The 22,701-nt window shown below is 41.8% G+C and overlaps 1 protein-coding gene across 2 annotated transcripts; it reads right to left on the reverse strand.

The window, feature by feature from the left end:
* Nucleotides 1-318: 318 nt before the first annotated feature.
* Nucleotides 319-20,607, reverse strand: TMEM106B (transmembrane protein 106B). Of its 2 annotated transcripts, XM_035129480.2 has the most exons (9): nt 20,457-20,605; nt 16,287-16,357; nt 12,734-12,946; nt 10,417-10,480; nt 8,393-8,552; nt 8,130-8,270; nt 7,981-8,030; nt 6,416-6,469; nt 319-4,310 (listed from the first exon to the last, which is right to left on the reverse strand). In XM_035129480.2, exons 3-9 carry the CDS (start codon nt 12,939-12,941, stop codon nt 4,172-4,174), a joined length of 816 nt encoding a protein of 271 aa, XP_034985371.1. In that variant the 5' UTR covers nt 12,942-12,946; nt 16,287-16,357; nt 20,457-20,605; the 3' UTR covers nt 319-4,171. The 2 variants fall into 2 exon arrangements, with proteins under 2 accessions (XP_034985371.1, XP_034985372.1); XM_035129481.2 differs by lacking the exon at nt 16,287-16,357 and having other exon boundaries at nt 20,457-20,607.
* Between the last annotated feature and the right edge of the window lie 2,094 nt (nt 20,608-22,701).

A 22,701-nucleotide genomic window follows, 5' to 3' on the forward strand; every position in this document is an offset into this window, starting at 1 on the left:
CTTGGGAGTTGGGACGTACCTGGCCTAATTCCAATGAGCCTCTACTTGCCCCACACCTGACACCACCAATAGGACTCCTAGCTAACATGAGTTGTAGTCCTGTACACACATACCTGGGATGAAGTCCTAATGAATTCAATGGGACCTTCTTCTTAGTAGATATTATAGGATTACATTGTGACATTCTTCTCATAAAATTCAACAATTCCCTTGGCAAGAATGCAAATTAGTTCATGATATAATGTCATTCCCTTCCAATAAAAAATTGCAAGAAGATACGAATTATTGAAGTTACATCAGAGGATCCCCAAAGGGATGTTCAAATAAGAGAACCGCATAGGGAAGTTTTATTTATCATGCTTCAAAACACTGCATACAGGTAAGTTTGCCACGCAGAATTACAGGAACAATTACAATTCTGAAATTACAAAAATAGTTATAACCTTTTAGAATTTCTATACACAAATTATCTGCCTTTTTATATAATGAGCACTAGTAGTGGTTAATTAATGAGTAGTAAGTAGGTCCATCAGGTTACTGCTTCACGGTTTTATGTAGAAATTGTTAGGAACAGAAAAATTGTAGGGCCTGCCCTACCTTTACCAGCTAAAAACATGGCAGCACAATGACAGATGTGCCACAATTTACCTTACATTCGGCTAAAATGACAAGCACAAATTCAAGAATATTGACATGTAGGCATTTAATCGCTAATTATAGCTGGTAGTCTAAATGTGGCACTGGTGTTCTGCAAATACGACTGCACTCCATACTCAAGAAAAATAAAAGGGATTTCCCCCCCCCCATTTGTAGCAGCCATTTTTTTATACCTACATAGCGATCACAATTTCCAGAAACAAGGCATTCAAAGACATGTGAAAGATAGCAATGAATAATACCATTTTGAATCTGTTTGCACAATAGAATTAGTTTTAAACCTGTTTTCATAAACCCTGTTGCTGTTTTATTCTGAAAAAAAAACTGCTTCAGATACGTGTCAACTCCTCCTTCTCCCCAAAGCCCCATGGCAGAAAAGTACAATGCTAGCCCAAAGGAGAGCAAACTGCAGTTTAGCATTATAAGGGAGTGCTGTGATGAATCTATGGCTCCCTGTTCCCCAACATGCAAGGAGAGAATATCGAAAGCACCCAGTTTTGGTTTTTGAATAAACCAGAGTTTTCTGTTACATCCAAACAGAAATGTGGTTTATTCTGTGATAAGGTTATAAACAAAAAAAACCCAGGATCTCACAGCAGCCCCCTCATATACCTCTAAATCAGGCATCCCCAAACTGCGGCCCTCCAGATGTTTTGGCCTACAACTCCCATGATCCCTAGCTAACAGGACCAGTGGCCAGGGATGATGGGAATTGTAGTCCAAAACATCTGGAGAGCCGAAGTTTGGGGATGCCTGCTCTAAATCATGTTTGAACTAGATCACTGAGAGAGGCCTACGCTTTATAGACTATGCCAAAAGTTTAATTACATTGGTGACATATGAATTTCATCAAAGCATGGGTGCCTGAATAGAGTCACAAAATAGTCCAGCAGGTGTGTAGGCCTATACTGCCTACCAAAAAAACCCCAACCAAACATTAATGCTCTCAAAATTATGTTTTGTGATATATCAAGTGAGGTGGAATGCAAGAGCAGTGCCGAAAGTTACATTTCACCAAACCGCAAGTGCCTGGTTGCTGGATGTAAAACTTTTAAGGGGTGTAAAACAATCACTGTGCTTTATTTTTACTATAGAGAGCTCAAGAGAATTTCTTCAATCCATTCGTTTGTTGCGCCTTGGCACAAAGGCAGTATATAAATGCATCAAATAAATAAATGAATTACGGAAGAGGCGTTGACCACTCCAGAGTTTATTTCTTAAATCTCTTAGACCTACAACTATTATTAACGCATTATGAAAAGTGATTTTACAGTGTTATATTCCCTATCCTTTGCTTATATTTGTTGTATTGGTTTTTTTTTGTATTTTGATCAAAAAGGTTAAGACATTTTTTATTAAGAAAAGATTAATCTTCAGAATTGTAATATACTACTGTGTTTGTATATTAAGTAAGACGTGGTTTTTAAGGCCTCACTCAGGGTGCCAAATATAGCCCAATATTTATTTATTTTCATGATTTTAATAAGGCTATTCATAGAGGCTCCACTGACAGCAGAAAGCATGTTAAAAAAAAACCCTGCTATGAGACGTTTTCCCACTTATGTTAACAAAGTGATTCCAAAAATGTTAAACAGCAAAATTCTATCTATACAAAGGCAGTATGCCAATTTGTGACAATGTACTTATTCCTCTATACCAGAGAAATCCCAGGATTCATAATCCCATGTAGTTTTTCTTTCTTTCTTTCCAACATCCAAACTCATACCAGTTATTGTTCCCAAGCAAAGTGCATTATCCCCATTAACATTAAAAAGAAATATATAAGAATTTACAAGTGTGGCTGTACAAATCCTGTCATATCAAGGTCTATATATACATCTGTAAATGGAAAACATATGTAAGCAAAAAAATGGGCATATAAACCAATGGTTCTTTGCTTTACTTGGGTTAGATCAAGTCCAGTGTTTTCAAATTGTTAGTAATTAGCTCATATTTTATGAGCAGGGCCTAATTTAGCTGAGTTTTAGTATTCCGTAACCAACAAAACAGAGCTTATACAACTGAGAATACAGCAAGTTGAAAATGTATCTATCTCAACAAAGCAATGACAAAATGAAGCACCTTTCACCAGTTGTCCAAGTTGGGATGCAACAAGCCCTATCCACACATAAGCAGAATAACATGGGAGCTACTGTAAAACAGTTGCACCTCATGTTGTTATTAGAAAGGAAGTAATTCCTGAAAGGTGACCGATAACCTACCACTGTAACAATTCTGTCTCCTATAGCAATTGCTTCCATTCCAAAATTACAAGAACATGGGAGTATGTCAACAGCTGTTTGCTAGACTACAACTCCCATCATCCCTGACCACTACTAGCTAGGGATGATGGGAGCTGTAGTCCAACAACAGCTGGGGAACCAAGTTTGAGAAATGCTGTGTTAGCAAGTCAAACCATACTAGGACTACACCATTCATTCAGTGTCTGCTCTATTCAGTTCAGTAAGAAGATAGTCAAACATGAGCCCTTTAAGACAATGCAATTGCTTTGACCTATGGCAATTCTCAAATTTGATTTAAGTCAAAACATGGTTGATTTTTACAAGACATTATCAGTTTTGATTGGTATATTTTACATTCACTTCAAGCTGTCAGAGGTCTAGTTATGGTATTACTCAAATGACAATGAAGTGAACGTAAGCTTAAAATGTACAACACATTCCGAGACAAGCATGTTGACCTCTTTATATTGATTGATATGGAAAACACAAAACCCATAAAAATTCATTTCAGATTTCTATAGTGAAGCTTTGAAGCACATGTATTATTTTGGGGGTTTTAAAAACAAAACCACGTTTTAATACATTTTAGTCTTCATTTTGTACCTATTGCTCTGCAAATATGCAGCAATTTAGTGGTATTCATATATTCAATATACCCAAACATTTCAAGCAAATTATGTTTTGTGGAAAAAACAGCAGTAATAAGCACTTCGCCTATAATAAAAATGTCTAAGATCAAAATTCCAACACAGTGAAATCTGCCATATTGTTATTAATGCAAATGTGTAACCCTCTATAATGCTGCAATATGGTCAAACTTCATTCATTTAAAAAAATCACCTTAGTCATACTATTGGTGTGTTATTAGTTTACTTTCTAATACATACTTGTTAGCAGCACAGCAAAATTTATACAATTATATGGTTTCACTCTGACTTTTATCATCATGTACCCATGTTTCCATTTAGGGAAAATACAGATTTGCTGATTTAACAGCCACCCCTCCCCGCTCCCCCATAGTAACAATTTGACAGAATACTTACACATTTAAAGTGGAAAGGGAAAAGTTATCAAACATGAATATATACAGTTTGACCTTTTGCTGCTCACGCCTCCAAAGTACAGAAGCCTTCAGGGCTGCTAAATTATATACAAGTCAAACCATCTAGTACTTTAAGCAGTACTAGATATGAAAGTTCAACTTCGATGAGTAGTAAAAGAACCAAGAATTAATCTTTTTTTTTCTCCTGCAGCCAGAAACTCTGCTTCTTCTACTGAGGCGGCTGCAGCACATTTAGATACTCTGACTGTCCCAGCTGGTAAGTTGTGTTTCCACCGCAGTCAACATACTGGTACCGCTCCTGAGATATTTGTTCAGAGTGACCAAAGTAAGAGGTTGTCACGGTCACTCTTAAAAGGAAAAAAGAAAAGGGACAGAGAAGAGAGAACGAGTAAGAGTTTATACATTATATGCTACCTCAGCTTTTGGAGGTGAGTGGAGAGAGGGGGTGATCGCAATCATGACCGTGCTGGTGGGGCACCCGTATTGAGATGAAAAATCCACTGGTGGTGGCACCAAGTTGGGTTGGGGGACTGTGGGGCCTCTGGGGAAGGCTTGTTGGGCCACATTGGGCCTGCACACCCTTGGTTTAGCAAGGGAAGAAAGATCAACATCTTTCACAGCTCCAGACTGATGTATTTGGCTAGCTCCTCCATGCCATAATAGTGTATTCAACCCATTTTTGGTACCACCTAACATATTAGAAATATCTTTCTTCCGCAGTTACAGGATTTTCTGAGCTTATGGTTGCTTGACAGGGCTTTTCCTATTAGTGCAACCAACAACACACTATGCAAACATTTACTTAATATGCAAGTCCTTTAGTTTCATCCCCCAAACTCCAGTCCTGCGCCCAGTAAATCAACATCAATAAAACATATGTAGGCAGGGCAGGGAAGGGAAGGATACGAGATTGATAAAGTGCTACACTCTGGTTTTATAAAGAAACAGTTGTCACACAGCAACTGAGTTGCAACTAACTAATTTACCAGTAGGGAACCATTTTGGCTCTGTGAGGTAGATACCTATCAGGATTGGCCTTGTGGACCAAATTTGACAGGTGGGCCCACCCTGTCAATCACCTGACGTGATATGGTGATTTAAGTGCTGTAGCTCAAGGCACCTCACACAGCAAGGTGCTGCTAAAATGGAGGAAAATTCCTTTTCTTTAGTAGCAAGGGCTTCAATGCAAACACCTTCCTGATCAGGGGTTTGGGTTAAATCCTGCTGAACGGAGCAGGATTTAAGCCCCAGGATTGCAACAGCCAAGGCTTTCTTAACAGAAATTGTGGCTCTCAGTAGGCTGACTTCAGATTTCTTTTATGTACTGACAACCTTCTCTTCCAACAAACCAAGGTGGATTTGATTTAAATCAAATTGATTTAAATCACTAGTCAGTAAGACTTGATTTAAATCATTTTTTTTTACAGACTCATTCTTGCTGGTATCATCTTAATATTTACAACCAGAGGAAGGTTTCATTTGGGGAATAATAAATTTTCAGAGTAGTTTTTAACAGTTATATCAAAAATTACTGATTTGGTTATACTATTAGAAATACATAGACCAAAAATTATGACATTCTTGTGAGGTTTAATAAGTTAACTGCTTATATTTGGACAACTTTTCCGCTGTACTTTATTGGAAGGAGAAAAATAATCATTTCCTTAGTAACAATTTAAACAATTTATTTAACTAAAACAGAAACATTATAGCATACGTATCCATGCTTGTTAACTGATGTGGTTAAACAAGTTTTTCCTTTAAAAAAACAACACACATGAAAAACTTAAAACAAATCCTTATTTCCTATAGCCTATGGACTATAATGTAACTTAAATAGAAAACTATCTTTAGAAAGATTTTTCCTCCAAAAGCATTTTATTTTAAAAATCCAATTTAAATTTAAAAATCCTATTTTATTATTGTTATTTTAAAAACCCTAGCTGCTGTCATTTTTTATGATATTCAATGAGAGATAAAGAAAAAAAATATGTCCTCTTATCATACGCCTCCTCTTATCGAGGTCACTCCCATACCATTGCCCTTAATGGAACACACCATTTGCTGATAAGCAAAGGGTTAAATCCTGCTACGTTGACTGTGGGAAACCAACATGCACATCCAAACTGAGCATGATTTAACACCATCTAATGAAGTGGTGCCACCCACACATCAGTGACACCAGTTGATTGACAGGCAGATGTGGTTTTAGAAAAAATGGCTCACTGGCCAAACTGGAACCCCCAGAGGGTCAAACTTTGCCCACAAAGCAGAGGTTCCCCACTCCGGAACTAAAATTATAATCAGTTGACACACTGAAGTTAATGGATCTAAGTCAGCCGTGCCCCTTAATGGCAAAGAGAAAATACTCTTGAGTATTACGAATGTTGGATACAACCCATAGTTTAGAAAGTTAGGGCTCTGTGTAAATGAAAATGCAAAATATACTTACTGCATCATGACTACTATGTTGTGCACTTTGATAGAGGGTAGGGTGCAAAAATCACTGTAAGAAAGAAAAAAAGTAATGTAAGCATAATTAAAAGCTAGCAAGCTAAAACAAACACGTTAAGTTCTTAATTCTAGCTAGTGATTCCCCTTAGCTCAATTGGGAATGGGCTTAGCTAAAACGAGGTACTTAACAAAAATTGGTTGCTGGCAGGAATGGGGCTTGAACCGAACACAAATGTATCCCCCAAACTTTTTTGCCGTTCCACAAACAAAATGAAAAAAGTATTTTGAAGTCAGAGTGATAGAAGAAAATGGGAGAAATTCAGGTTGCTTTCCTATGAGCACTCCCACGCCAGGGGAGGAAAGAAAAAAGGATGGTTCCAAAGGACCCATAGTTAAGACTAACTGTTTTGGGGCGGGATGCTATACTACAGTTCGTTAAAAATGAAAGCTTCCGATCTCCTCCTTGTGACCATTACCTGGGGTGGGGGGCAAAGAGCATGAGCCCAAGGCTCAACCAGGTTCGTTAAAAAAATTAAGTATTTTCTTGAGTTACAAAAGTACAGTGGTACCTCGGGTTAAGAACTTAATTCGATCCAGAGGTCCGTTCTTAACCTGAAACGGTTCTTAACCCGAGGCGTGCTTTCGCTAATGGGGCTTCCCGCTGCCGCTGGCGTGCAATTTCCATTCTTATCCTGGGGCAAAGTTCTTAACCTGGAGCAACAACTTAGTGGAGTTTGTAACCCGAAGCGTCTGTAACCCGAGGTACCACTGTACGTGTGTTGTCTCTGTATTCAGGTCGTAGTCTTTTCTATCAACCAGGTTCAATTATGTAATACAGTACTAAGCCATAGTTTAGCTCAGGCATCCCCAGACTTCGGCCCTTCAGATGTTTTGGACTACAATTCCCATCTTCCCCGACCACTGATCCTGTTAGCTAGGGATCATGGGAGTTGTAGGCCAAAACATCTGGAGGGCCGCAGTTTGGGGATGCCTGGTTTAGCTTCATGTGAGAATGATGACTACCTGAATCTAGCAATTATGCCTATATGCCTATACTTGAAGGAGTTTTGCCCAAGGAATGTTCAACAGTTAAAATGAAGGGGAAAAAACGGAGGGCGAAGGGGGTGGAGCTGGAAGTGAGCCCAATGGTCAGATGTAGAACAGGAAGGTGCTTCTCTCTTATTTCTGCTGGGCTGTCCAGCAGTAATCCCTAGACAAATGCACACCAACAGGTTAAGCTCTCTTTCCTATGCTCTACCCACCCTCTCCCCAGCTAAAGAGGAATAAAGTCAGTGTGATGCTACCTGAACCTGAACACTTTATTCCTTGGACAAATTTCCTTCAAGTGTAGACATACAGTTGTACCTTGGAAGTCAAATGGAATCTGTTCTGGAAACTTCTCTGGGTTTGCAGCATTCGGGAACCAAAACGTCCCGAGTACCAAGGCGTTCGACAACCAAGGTATGACTGTAATTACTAGCTAGGGGCTGAGGATACCCAGCAATATTTCACTGTAGCTCCCCTTCTTGTGTGTCAGTGTACTCTAGAGAGCCAACCACTTACAACATGTAGCTCATTTCATCTTGTATAACTGTGGGCACCATATAATCGATCTGAAAAAGAAAAAGGGAAATCAGGATAAAGAATGTGAAACAAGAGATGACTGCTGCACATTCCGCCATATTGTATGGAATTAAGTCAACTACACTTACTTGTTTCATGTCCAGCGGGCCAATGTGAGTGTTATTGCTCAGCCGTGCTTTCCCAATAACAGTCTTTGAAAACTGCACCTGCGCTGTAATGTTTTCAACTTCCACCGAATAATAATTGTTGTTTGTGATGTTCAATGTGTTCTACAGAAGAGAAAATTTTTAAAATTCTAGATTAAAGAGAAGTCACCCGCATCTCAACGATCCATATACAGTAAAACGCCAACCACAGAAGGAAGCAAAAGAGAACTTAAGAATGAACATACCGTAATGTTTAAGTATATTATGCGCCTCTGTGCTTCGTAACTGACATATACTGACTTGACTCCAATGTATTCGACATCAATTGATCGAGGAAATAAGAAAAATACTGCCAGCCCAGAAAGTAGTAAGCATACAATTACAGAAGCAGTAACATAAAGTTTTCTGCAGGAAAGAGAGAAGAGACAGGTTACCAGAGTAGATACATAGATATATACACACACTATATATATAATACCTTCTTGGAGAAGCTGCATCCAACCTGCTTTGCCCTTCACCATTCACCCATTCTAAAGCAAGTTGCCGTTTTGAACAGAGCATGTAGTGTACACATGCTTTTTCGCAAATGCTTGGCTCCATTCTACCTAAATCCTGCAAGTATGGGAGCAAAGAGACCCAGCATAATAACAAAGCCTTCTGAGGGCCAGATCGCCCTCCCCACAAGATCATTATGCACAGCCATTAGACATTATGTCTTATGCACAGCACATTAAAACATTATGCACAGCCACTGCAACATGGTTCTGCATTTTCCCAGTCAAGGCAGAGCTAGGTTTATCTGAGCCATCCTATGATTTCTAACAGTTGGACAAAGCATCTTAGATATAGATATAGGAAGATATCGGAAAGTTAAGGGACCTGGACCTTTCTTCTAACATCTGTGATTGGATTAAAGACTTTCTGAGAGATCGGACACAAAGAGTGAGGATTGGACCTGTTACATCTACCTCCCTGAAGCTCAGCACTGGCACTCCACAGGGATGCGTGCTAAGTCCATACCTGTATTTGTTGTATACATATGATTGCATTTCGTCTGACCCATCTGCTGCAATTATTAAGTTTACTGATGACACCACCATACAGTAATGGGTTTAATTACAGGCAGAGACGAATCTGCATACAGGGGGGAGGTTAAAAAGGTATCCACATGTTGCTCAGAGAACAATCTGCACCTAAACATTGGCAAGACAAAGGAGATGGTGTTGGACTTTCGGAGGAAGAGAGGGGAGCTAGCCCCGTTATATATTGGGGGGGGGGGGCTGTGTGGAGAGTGTTTCTTCCTTTAAATACCTGGGAGACCTAACTTGGAAGGTCAGTACACCCCAGGTGGTTAGGAAGTCCCAAAAGAGACTTCATTTCCTTAGGGTCTTGTGAAAGAACAAGGTTGGACAGCAACCTTGATTTCCTTCTATTGATCCACGATAGAAAGTGTTCTCTCATACTGCATTACAGTGTGGTATGCTGGTTTGACAGCCATGGACAGAGTCTCTACAGAGGGTGGTGAAGACAGCACACAATATCGTTGGCTGTCCCCTGAGTCCGCTAGATGTTATCGTGGGAGACCATTGATTGCCTCAGAAGAGCAAGGAACATTCTCAGGGATGACTCACACCCTGGCCAGCACCTTTTTAATCATATAGCAGCACAATAAGCTGCACCAACAGGTTAAAGAACAGTTTCTACCCATAGGCCATAAGGCTGCTGAATGGAAGACAGCAACATTGCAGCTGACTTCCGGGGTTGCTGGTCATACGACAGCACACAGAGTGTAACAAGCACTGAGAGATTGGGGGGGGGGGCTCATTTAATCTCACTGTAAACAAGTGGTATAGTGACAATAAAGTATTTCTATTATATATAATGGCAGAGAAAACCCAATAGTATGAACGAGATGGAGCAGATGGAGGAGCCCACCTTGGATGCTAGCGTTCTTCACTGAAGCCCTTGAGAACACTACAGTGACCTGAACCATAGCAAGCACCTCCCCTCAAACCCACTCAAAGGAACACGACAGTGCTTCAGTGTTGATAGAACTTTCTGACAATAGTACACAAGAACACTTCTAGCAAAGCAGCCACCTATCATCACACAAAAAATGGCTTATGAGGTTGATGGAAATTATCCCCGAGTACTCAAAAGCCACATAGTGAACAGCATCAGCATTACATCTTTTTATTCTAGATTTGGATAGACCAAACCCAGCTTGAATAATCCATGGACAACACATGTAAGCTTCTGTAAAACTTACGTTCTTCTTGGCCTCAGTCTCTGATCACTGTATGGAATCAGGGCGACAAGCTGATTTTCCTGACCTACAAATAAGAACATAACTTCAGTATCTTGAGTTTCCACCCATGTTCGATGCAGCTAAAAAGAATCAATAAAACGTGTAGCATCCTAGGATGATAAAAATGACTTGTCTGCAGTACTACAGCTCTGCACTGAATCCTTTCGCAGTCTACTAAATTGAAGAAAAATGTGCAATAAAACTATCAAGAGGCAATTTCTTTGAAGGAAATTTGTTTCAGAAGAAAACTGGTTTGGGGTTTTTTGACATGCCACTTCGCTCTGTGCTGCCTTTTCATCTGTGGCATCGTGCCTCTGAAGGCTTCCCCCAAGAGGAGTCCTGTTTGCACCTGCTTTCTTTTTGGTGCCAAGTGAAAACCTTTTTATTTGTCCATGGCTTTCAGAGGTTTGCAGTTTTAGATTATATGCATTTTATGCTCCCATTTTATTTAGCTCTGCCTTGCTTTTATTGTGTACTATATTGTGGTTTTAGTTTGAGAACTGCCATGAGAGTTTGGGCGGAAGGGCAGCTAATAAATATGTTAAAAGAAATAAAGATAAAATGGCAAGTAAGGCTGAAAAATGGCAGGGGCTACACTGTACCTGAAACTGCACCAGTACAAGACATGCATGGCAGATCACAGACCATAGCTCAGGCAAAGGCAACCTTGGCTCTCCAGATGTTTTGGAACTACAACTCCCATGATCCCTGGCTAACAGGGCCAGTGGTCAGGGATCATGGGAGTTGTAGTTCCAAAACATCTGGAGAGCCAAGGTTGCCAAAGCTGCTCCCATCACCTAAGCACGTGTTGTCTCAATTAGGTCAGAAAATTATTTGCTCTTGTGCTTTGAACTGCTACATTATGATGAGAAATTCAACTGGTGCCACTTTCCATGACTGTAGTTGCATGACAAATACGTGCACGGCTAGTGATGTTAAATTCTCGAGAATAATCTTTTGGAGAATATTCTCAAGAATATCCTCGATTAATGAGAATATTAGAGAGTTTTCATTTAAAATAGGAGAATATTCATTTTAATTCATTGAAAATGATATAAATACCAGTTACTTGCACTTAATAATATAGAAACGTTTAAATCAAGGCCAGCTCACATGCTGTTACACATAATTGTATAGGCCTAGGTACTTTAAATGTATAAAGCATAAAAGCCACCTTCTGTAAAAAAATTAAAAAACACACTGTATGGCCAAGGGTATAGAATTGCTAAGAATAAGGTCACACCAAAAGAGGGGGGGGGAGGCTATTACATATAGTTTCCCCCTCAAACTTCATTCAAAACATACTCTGCTGCAGGCTTTAAGTTTAGCCTTCTGAATCAATAGGATTTACCCCTATTAACATATAAGCAATTTATATTTCCGTAAATGTTACTATATACTGAGTAACATTAGCTTTAGCTACCAGTTACATTATACAATATACTAGCACCATCTTAAGGGATTCCCAGTTGTATATTAGCATAACTTTAACAAGTAAGCACAACTCTACAGAGGCCATCAGATAAAAGTTCTAACATTTCCAAATTTAAAAATGAGGAAAAAATAGCTTTAAAATGGTAAAAGGGTATTATAGACCATGACTGGATGAAAAACTAAGCTGTAGTTTGCTTTAACAATGGTTTGTTGAAGAAACCAGAATCCTGCTCACAGATAATAAACTAAACCATGGCTTGTTTTGCCTTGTGTTGACTGATGGTTGCCTTCTTGCATTGTGGATGCCCACCTGCCATATCTGCAACTGAAAACTGGCACGGTATCACATTAGTATTGTTTAAAAAGTTCAATGTGATTTTCTATGAATTTGGTGAATAAAGCGAGAGAGAAAATCAAAGGACCCAAATCCAAGGTTATCCCACCATAAGTCTTTCAATAATACAGTGGTACCTCGACTTACGAAGACGATACGTTCTGGGGCGCTCTTCATAAGTCGAGGTTTTCAGATGTCGAGGCGCCCATTCTGCGCATGCGCGAAACGTGATTTTGCGCTTCTGAGCATGCGCGGACTGCGCGCGCGGCGAAAAGACTTCCGGGGTTGCCGACTTCGTAAGTCGAAACCTTCGGAAGTCAAAGCATTCGTATGTCAAGGTACCACTGTATTCTCAGGTACAAAAAAGGCCAGCAAAACATATCAGTACTCAGTCATCATACACTTTCTACAACAGATAAGCATAAGGACTAACAGGGACTTGAAGAGGAGGAAGACAAAAACATATTTAGCACTTTATCATTTAGACTGTTTCATGCATTTTAGACATACCACGTGGAATTCTCCCTGTTCCCTGGCATGTGGGACATGTGACACTATCTCTTCCCGTGAATTCAACATATGGGAACTGTGACACATCTCCATTTCTTCCATCTTCACTGTGAGATTCTGAGTGAACTAATCCCTTCCTCATGTTGTCCGTTGATGAAACCCCATCTTCTTTAGATCCATGTAAAGGCATTGAAAGAGACTTCCCCATGTTTGCTGGTAGGAAAAGTTAAGAGGCAGACTTTAGACCCTGGAGGCATTTGTTTATATATAGGAGGCTTCATTTGGAGAGCTATGAACTCATTTGTAGTCTCTTTGTATTGGATTCCCTGTCCACCGCTTAAGAGACAACTGGGACTGCTATACGTATTGTTGAATTGAATAAATGAAAACACTAAAACTATGGTTCAGCTTGCTGAGATAAACCACTGCCCACCAGGAAAACATTCAGGGAGACTTGCTTGTAACTTGTTAGCAGGGAGCCTAGAAAAGGAGGCAAACTGCCATAATCGTGACTGGCTCAGTTCAGATGTAATATTTAACCATGACTGATGCAAGCCATAATGTGCAAACCTCAGACACTGTGGTCTCCCATCCTGGTTTGGTTGCAAGCCAATTCTTCATCACAGTTGAAGTATTCAGTTGCAACACATAATCCCAATTAAGGAAAACAAACAGTTGTTCAGCATTATGTCTGTGAAAGACTGAGGAGGTGTTTAGTACTGTTTTGTTGTGTTATTTTATATTCTGTTGGAAGCCACTCAGAGTGGCTTGGGCAACCCAGTCAGATAAGCAGGATATAAGTGATATATCATCACCACCTGCTTTTTCTGATTGGGGAAAAAAGTTACATTGTTTCAAGAATAATCACCACCCATACATTCATTTATGGGAATTATGTCACAAGTTTCTAGTTGTGTGCAGAATCTTTAGTTATAGAGAATACATTCTTCATAATACCTACCTCTTGGTTTTATTTTAGTACTATATATGTTGCTGCAAAGCTACTCATGTGTACCACTCAATACACTAATCCTACACTTGTTCCTCACAAATCATCCTGACAGCCAGAAACCAGAACATGTAAATATTGATCTGAAATCCTGGAATCAGCTGTTCCAGTCTCCGAGAGAGCCATCTGTAAGAACACTAAACATGTAGGGTTGCCAACTTTTAAAGATAGGGCTCCTGTGCTTTTAGCAGCACGATGAATTGAAATCCACAGCAATGTTATGTGTGTTCTCAGCTGAATGGGCTATCCCTGCTTTGCCTTTACTCTGCTTCAGGGATGGGGAACCGGCAGCAGATCAAACCTGACCACTGGCCACGCTGGCTAGAGCTGATGGAAACTGCAGTCCAACAATGTCTTTTCCATTTCCCTGCTATACTTGCAGAACTTTGAATAACAGAGCCCAGAACGGGACTGGGGGCAGTTTGAAATGAGGTCCCTCTACCCAGCTCCCCTAGCTAAGATGGCCTCCTGCTGACTGTGAGTGGGGAGTCGGCCAGGAGGCTGGGAACAGGTGGGGCTGAGCTGGCCCAGGATGCCTTGGATCCCAACCAGTTACACTACTATGTGATGGCATGAGCCAGATCCAGGATGGTGCGGCTACATGCACCCACATATCTTCTTCTGTGCATGGCAGGCCTGCAGGTACAGTGGTGGCCTTGCCGCTTCATACAGCTCTGCCAGCCAGCGGCTGGGGTACAGATTGCAGCCTAAAATTTCCAGGCTTGCTGGGTCAGGGTTTAAAGTCAGCTGAGTTAAAGATAAAACAGGCAGTTATCACACTGGACATTTGGACAGTGTGCTAGCTGTGATAAGACAACTACTTAAATGAAAAATAAACATCAATTCAGGTACTGCTGTGTGACTAGAGGAATTGTGAAACTATGCAGTAATGGAACTCAGAGCAAGCCAGTATCTGATAGGGTTAGCTTGGCTTGGACCACTGTATTTTAGATAGATCAAACTGTATCCAAATAACTATGAATTTGATTATAAGACTGTATTCCTGTGCACGTTAAACTGGGAATAAATCCTTTAGAACATGCATATTAAGACTATGTAATACTACCGTAGGGCTGCCATACGACTGGAATTTCCCAGACATAGCCGGGATTTGTCTGTTGAAAATGGTGTCTAGGTAGATTTTTTGAAAAGCGCCTAAATTTTCCAGGAAAACGTGGGCTTATGGCAGCCCATATCTGAAATGCTGATTTTCCTAAGTGATTTTCACTTTTTTATGACAACCCTATGTAATACTGAAGAGGTGCTGCTGAATCAAATATTTAAAAAACAGTTGTAGCAGTTTGCTCTGGTCCACAAAAACAAAACAAACTGTCCCAAAATGCAAGTAGGACACACAGTTACACAGCAACCTAATGCCTAATAATTTAATGCAAACTAATTATAGTAATTAGTTTAAGCTCTGCTCATAATTTATTTCTTTCAGAATCAAGTATTCAGAGTCCTAATCAGTGACAGAAAGTTTATTTTGGGGTGCCTGGGATTTTTCCTAGCTATACATATGTAAATAATTCCTTACTGGGAGGCTTCCCATCCACCTATCAAAACAAATGGAATTCACAAAAGGTCATAGTCACCAGGATTTTAACCCTTTCTGCATTTTCCCAAGAAACAAAATTATTCATTAAAACTACCTGAGAAAATGAGTATAATTTCCACAACACCCAAATTAAAACAGCAGTTCTGTTGCACCTTTCGATATTAATAACAATGAATGACAAGGGCTACAGCATCTTTCCCATTACAAAAGAAACAAGAGATCAAGAGTTATATGTAAGCCATTTTCAGAGGAAACCCATTTAAAATGGAGGTAAGTTATTCATGACCTGCTTAAATCCATTAATTTTAATAGGTCTACTCTGAACATGACTTACATACAAACGAAGTCATAATCTCAGTGCATATGTAATACATAATGACTGCTGGTGCAAACCACAATTTGCAAATTACTAATCATTATTTAGCACTCATCCTCTGAGAAGAGGGAGGAATATTTAATACTCTGTAATATAAACACAAGTAAGAAGCTCTATGATGAATCTTAGATTTCTAAACTTCCCAGATCCAAAGCATACATAAGATGACAAAGGCCTTGTAAACAGTAGACACCAAATGTCTCCAAGACCTAACACAAGAGACAATTATGGAGTGAAGGAAGGAAATCAGATACAGCAAGGATGGACAATGTGCAACAACTTCTAGATGTGGATCCCTTTTAGGCTGCAACTAAGAGGAATAAGCCTTACTAAACTCATCAGCAGTTACTTCTGTGTAGACCTGAGTAGGACTGCAATGTTAAGCCTGCTGCAGCAAAAACAAAGCGAATTAAACCTCTCTCCTGACCCCTGCAAACGAGGACAATCGCCTCCTGCTCCTCAGCCAACCCTCACCTCCCTTCTGCTTCCCATCTCTCAGGTAACAGCGGTGTGTGTGTGTGTGTGTGTGTGGTCGGTGAGCCGCTTCCCCAACAGCCTCGCTCCAGAAGGCAGCAGGTGTGCAGTTTCTTTTTGGTTCAGCCTGCCTCACCTGCGTCCCCTGGCCGCGCTCCCTCCTCTTCCACCGCCTTTCTCCTCCTCCTGCAGGTATGGGCGCTTCACCTGAAGGGGCAAAAACGACACATGGAAGACCCTCCAGAAGCAGCCGCTGTTAAGTTATTCAGTGATAACAGCGAGGGTGAAGCAATCAATTTGCAGGTCAGTCGCCGCGCGAACACACCACGCAACGCGATGCCTTGGGAGTGCTACGCGGGCGCGGGGTATTTTCTCCCTCCCTGTGACGTAGCCCGGCAGAAAGAAGCTCCAGAGGGGAGCCCCTGCTCTCCCCGTTTCTGCAAGTCACACGAACACACACACACGGCTCTGGTGCCCAGCCTAGCTGCACGGCTTGCAAGCTGCAACATCAGGGAAGGCGCACGCCATTAAAAAAATAAACATTAAAGTGGCTCCGGTAGGTTGCTTCTCCCTCCCTCTTCGGGACCCAGGAGACGAGTTTCCTAAGAGAGGCGGAGGAGGGGGTTGTTTTGCAAAAATGGCTGGCTTTATGGGAGATGTAGTAGGATGCTGAGCAGGAGAGTGAGCATCCAGGACTACAGCTCCCAGCATGCTCTCTGTTTCTCTTTCCCTCCTCTCACAGCTTTTCACATACTGTACTGCCCTTTTCAGGAATTAAAGAGGGGTCCTGTTTCTTTTCTGCCCCTCACCATTCCCGGGCTGCCTAAGAAAGAAAACAGTCGCTTGAGTTTGTATGGAGGAGTCTAAAAATTGTAAAATGCAGTGCTTACAGGCTGCAACATCCTGCAACTACAGGCCAGAAGGGCAGAAAAGAGCAGGGGGCTCTATGTGCATGTGTGTTGTCCCTGCCCATGTAGGGCTTTTGTCACTCAAGTTGCCCTGTGCTTAAAAATAAGTAGTGAGAAGAGAGCAATGCATATAATGAGCAATTTATTCTCAAAAATACCAACTCTGGAATTACTGCTGTTTTCATTGCAAAGCGTTTTAAAGAGGGAATTAAATTATGTAATATAGCATATAAATAATACGGAGCATAAAGCAAATATAAAAATCCATTAAAAAACAGAGTTTGCTCAGTACACACCCGCTCACTCAATACCTAAACTAATTCCACACCCGCTAGCACACCAGGTTAAACACATAGCATTTGGCCAAAATGATACCATTTGTTTGGCAACTGTAGTATTATGTTGATAGTATATTGTCTAATTTTCCATTAAGTTGTACTTAAATGAAGATTGTTTTGTTGCATTTTAATGTCCTTCAGTCTGGAATTATGTGAACGATTAAGAGTAGGTTATAAATAATTTTATATTGTAAACCACCCTGTTTTTCCTCAGATGAAGGGCAGTAAAGAAATTTAATAAATAAAATAATTTAAATAAATAAGTAAAACATATTATGTGGTGCTAGAGCTTAAACTTTCTTCAAAACAGCTCTTGTTCCCAAACTTTGGGAAGGACCATAGTTCAGTGGTAAAGCACGCACTTTGCATTCAAAATTTCCCAGGCTCAATTCCACATGGGGCTGAGAGAGATACCTGCCTGAAATCTTGGGACAATACTGGTTAAATGGACCAATGAGTTTGGTATAAGAAGAAACTCTTGCCTGAAACTCTGAGTGCAAATCAGTGAAGACAATACTGAGCTACTTCAATCAATGGTCTGATTCAGTATAAGGCAGCTTCCTTAGGTTTATTACTACAGGAAAAGCTCTTTCTCAAATCCAAATAAATAATATACTCACAGGAGGGCTGTTTCTGCCGTGGAAGGGGTAGATCTTTAAACAGTTTAAAGTATCTTGGAATTGAAATACAGTGGTACCTCTGGTTGCAGACAAGATCCGTTCCAGGGTGCCGTTTACACCTCGAAAAGTCTGCAACCAGAGTGGCATTTCTGCACACGCATAAAGCGTGATAAGAGCGCTTATGCACATGCGCAATAGAGCACCTCTGTGCATGCGTTAAGTGCGCAGGATGCTTCTGCGCGTGCAGCGAAACCCAGAAGTAAACACTTCCGGGTTTGCCGCGTTCGCAAGCTGAAAAGACGCAACATGAAGCGGATGCAACATGAGGTATGACTGTAGTGGTGTGAAAATAGAGAACAGGGATGCACATCATTGAGGCATGCATGCCTCAACCCCATGAGGGGAAGCAAAAATAAGCCTTCTCCCCAAACACTGTAGCATTCCAGTTCAGATCTTAGATGAGCAGAATAGTCCTGAATTTCATGGGGTAATTTAATATGCCTAGGCTGCTGAGGAACAAGATGAGGTGAGCAAGAAGCTACCGGTACTCATTTAGACCTGGAGCTCACCTGTCTCCTGTTGCCAAACTATGAGAGGAGGGTGACTTTCCAATCATTCTCCTCTCCCATATTCCTCAATGGCTACCAACTTCTCCAGGCATCCCCAAACTTCGGCCCTCCAGATGTTTTGGACTACAATTCCCATCATCCCTGACCACTGGTCCTGTTAGCTAGGGATCATGGGAGTTGTAGGCCAAAACATCTGGAGGGCCGCAGTTTGGGGATGCCTGAACTTCTCATTACTTAAAAGAAGCCTGTAACAGAGTTTGGTTTGGATCACAGAAGCAATCCAAACTGCCATACAATGAAACTGAAACTGTGCAGCAACTTAGCACTTAATCATTATTTTAACAGAATTTTTTTATTTAATTCATTCATTAAGCACACTTAACCCCTTTTATTTTTTTAAAAAAACTTTCAGAGGTCACTGAAAGACAAAAGAAAGTTTAAAAGGAATTCACAACAATACAATTCAAAGCAAGAACAGTAAAAAGCAACAGTGCCTCAAAGGCACAGAGTAATTATATTATGGAGAAGAAGAGCCATTTCCAATTCTCAGGTTTCAGAAACATATCTGAATTCACGAGAAGCAACAAAATGCTGTAATCACGTGTGGGTTTTTCTGCTGTGGTGTATCCCATCACACCCAAATTACAAACACACCTGTACTGATGCACTTCTCTGCAACTCTAGTAGGGAGTGAGTAATTATTAGTTGCTTGTTCCTGATTCCAAAAAATAAAGATTTTATTTATTGTGCAATGAGAAACTGCAATGCAGACTCTTCCTCAATACTGTACAGAGGAAGTAATGATTTAGCATTTCTTTATCTACTGGACCACAGGCAGGAGCCCTTAACATCTACCTACAATATAAATGCTTGTCTCAAGAAGCGCTTTAGTTGGCATTAGATTTCAGACACCCTCTATATACAAACCCTGTCTCAATATATTATTATTATTATTATTAATTGAATTTATATACAGTACTGCCATATACCGGCAGCTCTCAGGGCGATTCACAGGATAAAATCAGAATATAAAACCACAAAGTACATAATCAAAATAAAAACAACAACCCAATGACCCAAGAGAAAAGCTGGGACCCCACACTTGCTCGTCCAGGGCAAACAGACGATGGGAAGTAAACGTAATTAGGCACCGAAATGCTGAGGCTTAACTCCAGAAAGACGCAAGAAAGGCAATAAGGCAAAGGAATAAATGGCACACGCACACCTCGAATCCTGGGAACTGTAGTTTACCTTCGCACAGCTACTATTACCAGCACTACACTTCCCAGGATTTCTTTAAATGTGTTTTACATGTATGTTGCAAGACGTAGCAGCAATGCCACCAGGAAACGGCCGCCGGTTCCAAGGCCTCCCCAAACCTAACCCTCTCAGAGGCCCCGACAGAAATGACAGGGCAGCAGCACAACTCCTTCCTCTCTTTCGCCCCCCCCCCCAAAAAAACTGCACTCAAAGCAGGGACCTGATACCTAGGAAAAGGCTGTATATGTATTAGGACGGCGGCCCAAATTCCCAATGGATTACCCCATCGCCCCCACTGGCGATGCATTTATTTATTCCTCCGCTCCCGGCTTTTTTTCTTTTGTTTGGCAACGCTCCTGCGCGCACACGCACACACACAGAGAGAATCCCAGGATGCGTGCAGGCCTTGATCCCTCCCCCCCACCACTCTGGGCCAGAGTTGCTCGTCGGAACGCGCAGCTGATGCCATAAGCAGAAAAACAAAACCACCCGTGCGCGCACGCGCGCGCACGCACCCAAAGGTGCCCCGACCTCCCCCTCCTCCGAGCACCAGGCTAGCAACACCCGCTTGCCCAGCCCTCCCTCCTCGCCCAGCTCCCCACGAAACTCACCGCACGCCCCCGAGCCTTTTCTCCAAGCGAAAGGAGCGCGGCTTGTTTTTGTGGGGCTTCTTTTTCCCTTTGGCTCAGGCGCCTCCCTCCGCTCCCGGTGTAGCAACCTAAACAGCTGCCCGTCGAGTTCTACGGCGAAAGGCGACTGAGCATGCTCCGTAGCAGACGCTGAAGCCCTCTGCCCTTCCTGTTTGCCCATCCTTTGAATCGGAGCTCCGTCTGCCGAGCTGAGAGACGTACGCCCAAATCTTCGATACGGAAAGGCCGAGTGGCTCAGGGCTGTGCAACGCCTGATCTTGGAAACAAGGGGGGGGGGATGCATGCGGAAGGGAAAAGCAGCGGTATTTGCGTGAGCAAAATAATAATCATAAGGGGGGGGGGTGAAGGCCAAGGATGCTCTACGGCAGTGTTTCCCAACCTTGGTTCTCCAGCTGTTTTTGGACTACAATTCCCATCATCCCTGACCACTGCTCTTGCTAGCTAGGGATGATGGGAGTTGTAGTCTAAAACAGCTGGAGACCCAAGGTTGGGAAACACTGCTCTACGGAGCATGCTCCCTCCCTTTGCAGTCATCGTCCTATTTGACTGTCATTAAGGAGAATTGGCTGCAAAAAATATACAGGGAGGGAGGTGCTTGGCCATTGCAGGAAGGGGGGGTGTAGGTGCTTGCAATGACATGGCAGCATAGAAGAAGGGTGAATTAACTGGATTTCAGTCATCACCTTTGAGATCACAATTGTTTTATGTGTCTGCCTTGCTTTCTGAGCTGGGTGTAGCAACCTGACTGCTTGCTAACTACTGTGGCCTATAGGAGGGGAGGGGGGGTTCCTAGGCATCCGGAATCAATTGGAATAGGGGTGGGGGAGAGAGAGAGAGAGACCCTTTGTCCAAATTTCCTTTCTTTGGCTTAGAAAAGCAGCTCTAACTACAGGTAGCTAATTTCTGAAAAGTCCTCTTTTCAGATGTACCACAACGTAGGATATTTTACCAAGAAGGATTTTTTAAAACACCCAAGGCAAAAAAAAAAAAAGAGTAATGAGGTTTGCTTGTGTGTTTGGGTGCGGCGGGGTTCAGCAAGAAGACCCAGCTGTTCTGGAGGAAAGAGCAGTGTCCAAATTTGGGGATCTGCCTCAGATTTGCATTGAGCAGAATTTGTATGCACAGAGAGGGAGCGTGTGTTTGGGGTATTTCTGGTGCTGGCTGGTGACCATTAGGACTGCTTGGGCAGAAGGCAGAGAGACTAACAGTAGGTGGAGGTAGGCAGACGCCAACCAATCCTAGTTTTGTCCCCATCCTCCTCCCTGCTGGGTTTCTGCAAGGGCAGCACGAAGCTAAAGAGGAAGGGCAAGCTGACAAACAGAGGTGTCTCATTGACCGGTTTTAGTAAGGAAACAAGTGAGGGCTGTCAGAGAATATACAAAGGAAGCTGGGCCAATGCCACAGTCTTCCTTGGGTATCTCCCCCAGAGGCTGAGGTGGCCACACTCTGATGCACACCAGGCTCAAGGGAAGGATGATGAGTGCTGCAGAGGGAGATGGAGAAATCCCACTTGGACTGTTTGGGTGGCTTCTTTCTAATCTACCGGTAAGGGTTTTCTTTGCCATTTCCAGACATCTGATCTGCCATTCTGAATGAGTCAGAAATCAGGAGCTTGGCTTACAAAATATACCTCAAGCTTGGTTCCACGCAGAATTGGGAAGTGGAGCATCTGAGCCTTTTGCTTCCTCCTAGACAAGAGAGAGCCAGCTCTTTCGCCATCACAAAAAAATGCATTACTAAGGTATTTCTGGAATACACACACATTATCACACACACACACACACACACACACACACGACTCCTCAAATATATTGCAACATTTTCATGGAATGAGTTGTGACTTAGGTTTACATAGTCCCACTGTATGTAAACATCACACAAGACAAATTTAGTTCATCCACTTCTGTGGCCAGCATGGCCAATGGTCAGGATGATGGGTACTGTAATCCAAATTTGGCCAGTAGAGTTCCTGAGATACTTGGAGCCTAAACATGGTTAGGTTTCAACTGCTATGGATCAAAACTGGTTTGGAGAAAAGTGCGATATTTCATAAGCCACAACGCCATAGGTATGAATTGTGCCTAACGTTGTGTGAACATTGCTTCCCAAACCAGCAGTGGGAGCGCCCTGGATTGCAGAGTCAACACGAGTGTGCACCTTACCTCAGTTGCTAAGTGAAGCTTATATTGTCAGGTAGGGTGTATAA

Source organism: Zootoca vivipara, chromosome 12 (assembly GCF_963506605.1).
Source record: "Zootoca vivipara chromosome 12, rZooViv1.1, whole genome shotgun sequence".
In the NCBI taxonomy this organism is placed as follows: Eukaryota; Metazoa; Chordata; class Lepidosauria; order Squamata; family Lacertidae; genus Zootoca; species Zootoca vivipara.